Here is a 4,559-nt window from a genome sequence, read left to right as displayed (position 1 = left end):
CTTCTGCCTTTACGTCTCAATTCATAGAAAAATTAAAAACAAAAAACCAACGTAGAACAGCTTGGGTTTAGGTTATGAGTACGGCGCTTAAAGGGCGCGTCTTTCGGAGCGAGGCCATCGGCACGGGGCAAATGAGACGGGGCAAATGAGATGGGGCGAAAGAGACGGGGAAATTGTGTCAGGGACCTATGAGTGCGGGACTTTAGAAAAGGGGTCGAAAGTCACGGGGCTTCCAGCGCGGGGCAAAAGAAACAGGGCTTTTGAAATCGTGGCCTTTCGTGCACCACCCAGCACGAAGCCAGTTACAGCGGTAATGGCTTCTGTGTAAACGGTGCAAACAAACCTCGCCTGTTTTTTTTAAATCCCACGTTGACCACCAAACGAGGAGTCTTTTTTTTTTTTTAAATGAACCTAATCCACCAGTCAAAACTAACTCAGGTAAAACTGCACTGCCAAGAAAATCCCCGAAACCTTCGCCTAGAAAAAATGTGGCAAGAAAATAGCTGAGACAATGTCCTGCAAACGTATACGCAGATCTTACTTTGTATGAAAAATGAGCCAGATCCTGCTGTGGCACGGATCAAAATGAGCCAAATTTGGTGTGACTGATCGGGGTGTTTTGTGGGTGTTTTCATCAAATTTTCTTTTTTGCTTTCGAGAGCTGGCTAATTATGAGTTCAGAGAGCCACGAGTAGATCGGCGAATGATTTGCCGTCCCACGTGTACGATAACGTGAAAAGAAGGCAACGAAATAAAACTGAGAGATATGATACTATCATTTTATCTCGTCTCCCCCGTCCTTACGGAGTAATACCCCTGACACACGGCCGCCTAAAAGGCCTTTGCAGAGAAGGGCTGCTACCGAAACAGCATTCGCCTCGGTGACACACGACAAACTACAATCTTCACCGCAGCGGGAAATTCCAGTAACGGGTGTTCGCCTATATTCTTTCCCGGACGAAAAGGAGCAGCTAGCAGCACAGCCTCATAAGCAGGCGCTTGTTTCTCAGAACCTAATGAGACCAAGTGCGATTTTATAATACTTTCATAAATGCTTAAAATTGCAATGAAAAGAAATTGCACCAAACAAGCCCAATCGTAATGTATTTTTGTAAGCATCTGCCCACTGTTGCCAGATTAGGCACGGATCATAGGATAAAAACGGACTCCATCGTTGCTGTTTAATACAAATATGTGAAATTACCTATTTATTTGTTTTTTATAAACAATAAAACGCACAGATACTCTATAAAATAATAAAGATATATATTACCCACACTTTATTTTTGTTATTGGGCATGCTTTTCCCCCAGAATTGCTAGCGCCACTTTAATGGCGCTAGCAATTTGTGGCTGTGTGTCAGGCGCGCCATTCCTTTCCACAGAATGTCTTTTGACGTGGGAAAAAGGGGTTTAGTTTAAAGGTGATCTAGCGTTGCCGTGTGTCACAGGTTTAAATATGGTTATTATTATTGGTATTACTCCCATATTTCCCATTTACGTACATAACAAATTAGCTGCCGCTTACAAGCCATTGCAACGCCCCCCTCTCTGCGGCTACGAGCCACTTCATTAAGGCGAAGAAGATTATATGTGCAGGCTTCTTTTGAAGCGTTTTGGAAATTTATGGCAAGGCAATGAAGAGCTTCATGAGTGTCTTCAGGTGGGCCAAAAGAAGTGCCCTACGGAGCCATTCGAAAAGAGCTGGTAATGCTGCCAAAATTACTTACCGGCTCATGTTAATTTACTTTTCTTGAAGCAATGTTGCATGTTTATTGCCTGTTTTGCATAAACCATTATCGTAACATTCTTGGAAGTCAATTTCAATATTTTCATAAGGATGCCGCACCAACTTGTCTGTTTCAACTGCGTACGAGCCAAATCCGAACCTCTCTTAATATTGTTCAAATTCTCCGCATAATTCGTAATTGCTCGTCGCTACAGATTTCCCCTAGCTGACATGTAAAACATGTTGTTTAATAGTTTTGGACTGTTGCCCTGAGCATGGTGTCGAGCGGACTGCAATCAGGGTGTCGAACCGGAATTTTTTCGGGTTCTGTTCGGGTTCGGGTTCAAGCCTTTCGGGTTCGGTTCGGGTTCGGGTTCGGTTCCAAAACACCATTCCGTTCTGGTTCGAACCGGTTCGAACCGGTTCAAACAGGTTCAAACGGGTTCGAAGAAAAAAGCAGGCATTTTTTTCTGTTAATTTTTTTGTGCTCGTTTTTCGTTTCCTTATCAAGGTGGCATAAAAACAAAGTCTTAATGAATGTTTCTTTCTGCAAATATTTTGTCTTGGCTAAACTGAAGCGACCCTGGAACACTTTTTTCAACTTTTTTGTAAATCTTAATTGCTTGCAGAAAGTAGTCAACCAACACATCTTGTACTTAGAATAGGGGGTCGCAAAGTGCGTCAGCCAAAAATTACTGCTCTCATCTTATCAGATAACTTAGAAATTTGCTTTAAATATTTTTCTCTCCTTCCCGGTCTTCGCATTCTTCGACCGTTGAATGACGTCATTACAGCGGTGTATAGTCTATTTGCCGGCTTTCCTTAAGCTGCAGAATAGAACGCATTTGATAGCCACTTTAAAAAGAAAGCCACAAAAGCGAAGCAGAAACGGAAGCTGCATCCGTAGCGACTAGCAAATCATGTACTGTTGCTCCGTGCTGGAAATCGCTATATTTTTCGCAGTGCTTCCAGATACACAGAAGAGTGAAAGCGTATATAGAAAGTGTTGATTGGTTGATTGATTTTTGCTATTTATTTATTTATTTATTGCTAGGTTCAACGCGCCGACGCAACGCAGGCAATGAGGCGCGCCATAGTGGAGGGCTCCAGATTAATTTTGACCATCTGGGGATCGTTAACGTGCGCCGAAATCTCGTACACACGGACGTTTTCGCTTTTCGCGTCCATCAGGAAAGCGGCCGCCGCGGCCGGGAACAGAACATGCGTCCTTAGGCTCAGCAGCACAACGCCTTAGCAACTGAGCCACCGCGGCGAGTTTATCTAAAGTGTTCCATAGCTCGTTTAACTGTACAAGCTACTGCAAAACGTTTTCTATGGTAGTGTGACGAGTATGTGCCCCCCCCCCCCTTCCAAATTTTCGTTGGCCGCTAAGTACGGTGGCCCTGCCATGCTCGGTGGGAACCATTGTGCACGGCTGCCGAATAAACACCGACGAGCACAGCCACAGCCGCTCGCGGTCACCACCAGCACGCGGCGGGTCGTCATTCGGGTGGAGGGTACTACGGCTCTAACACGTTCACGAATGCGGGCCAAATCGTGACGGGTAGGTCAACGATTACAACAATAACTGAAGCGAAACAAAAGGTTCGTCGGGACACTTAAGGCTGCCTATTTGTATGAATGTGTGGGGTGCCGCGTCGGTAGAAGGCAGCATCCCAAAGTAAAACATAACTGTTTAATAACGTGGAAGCAGCAGCTGGGCAAGCATGCCGGCCTGCGCTCGAAAGGTTAGAGGAACAATCATAATCTCGAGCTTAGCGGCTTGGGTTTTATCGACCCCAGGGGTGACGTAAGCCTCCGGCGAAACTGCGGTGTCGCTGTCGCTTATCGGAAACGTGTTGCAGCGAGTGGCCGTGTCACGCTGGGCTAAACAGTGACGAGACGGAGGCTGCGCAGGTTTGTGCGCAGTGGTCGCCACATCACCCCCCCCCCCGCGGAGTACAGAGCCCTCAGGGTCTGTAGAAATCTGGGAGGCGTAACAGACGTCCAGAGCGTGTCGTGAAAGGAGCGGGCTGCGACGTCGGCGGCTGTGGAACGGTGCCTGTGGGAGGAGTGGCGCTGCCCGGTTCGTTCGCAGCGATGTATGCGGGCTTGAGTCGGTCAATCGAGACGCAGACGTCGTTCCCGTGCAGGCGCAGTGTGAAGTTCTTGTCGTCGCGACGAACGACTAGGTGGGGTCCGCTATAGGGTGGCTGGAAAGGCCGGCGGACGGTGTCGTCGCGGAGGAAAGCGTGCGTGCACGATGCTAGCTCCTTGAACACAAAAGGTGTAGGCTTGCTGCGTTGGGCTGCAGGTGACGGGCGTAATGTGGCGATGGTGCGTCGGAACCGGGCGACGAAGTCGGTGGGGTCTGACGGCATAGTGCTGGATGCCAGAGCTGCGAGAAATTCACCTGGGAGACGGAGTGGTTCCGCGTAGACGAGCTCTGCTGGTGTAGCGTGGATGTCCGGCTTGAAGGTGGCGCGAAGACCGAGGATGACGTCAGGGATGGCCTCGAGCCAGGTCGAGTCCGGGTGGCACATAATGGCTGCCTTGAACTGTCGGTGGAAACGCTCGATCATGCCGTTGGCTCAGGGGTGGGAACTGGTGGTCCTCAAGTGTCCAAAACCGATAGTCAGCCCGAGGAGCCTGAATAGGTGCGATTCGAACTGTCGTCCTTGGTCGGTGGTTACACGGCGGGGGCGCCGAAACGAGCAATCCAACCGGGGAAGAAGGCCGAGGCGACGTCTTCTGCGGTGATTCCCTCGAGGGGCCATGCCTCCGGCCATCGAGTGTATCGGTCGATGGCGGTGAGACAGTAGCGGTAGGGT

The 4,559-nt window shown here is 48.9% G+C and overlaps 1 protein-coding gene across 1 annotated transcript; it reads right to left on the bottom strand.

Annotated features, from left to right (window-relative positions):
- Positions 1-3,698: 3,698 nt before the first annotated feature.
- Positions 3,699-4,310, bottom strand: LOC144153505 (uncharacterized). The gene has a single exon (XM_077685139.1). It carries the CDS (start codon positions 4,308-4,310, stop codon positions 3,699-3,701), a length of 612 nt encoding a protein of 203 aa, XP_077541265.1.
- Between the last annotated feature and the right edge of the window lie 249 nt (positions 4,311-4,559).

The sequence above is a fragment of the Haemaphysalis longicornis genome, unplaced genomic scaffold (assembly GCF_048455015.1).
Source record: "Haemaphysalis longicornis isolate Haplotype H1 unplaced genomic scaffold, Haemaphysalis longicornis Haplotype H1 scaffold_9, whole genome shotgun sequence".
Lineage (NCBI taxonomy): Eukaryota > Metazoa > Arthropoda > Arachnida > Ixodida > Ixodidae > Haemaphysalis > Haemaphysalis longicornis.
This window is presented reverse-complemented; position numbering and strand designations above follow the sequence as displayed.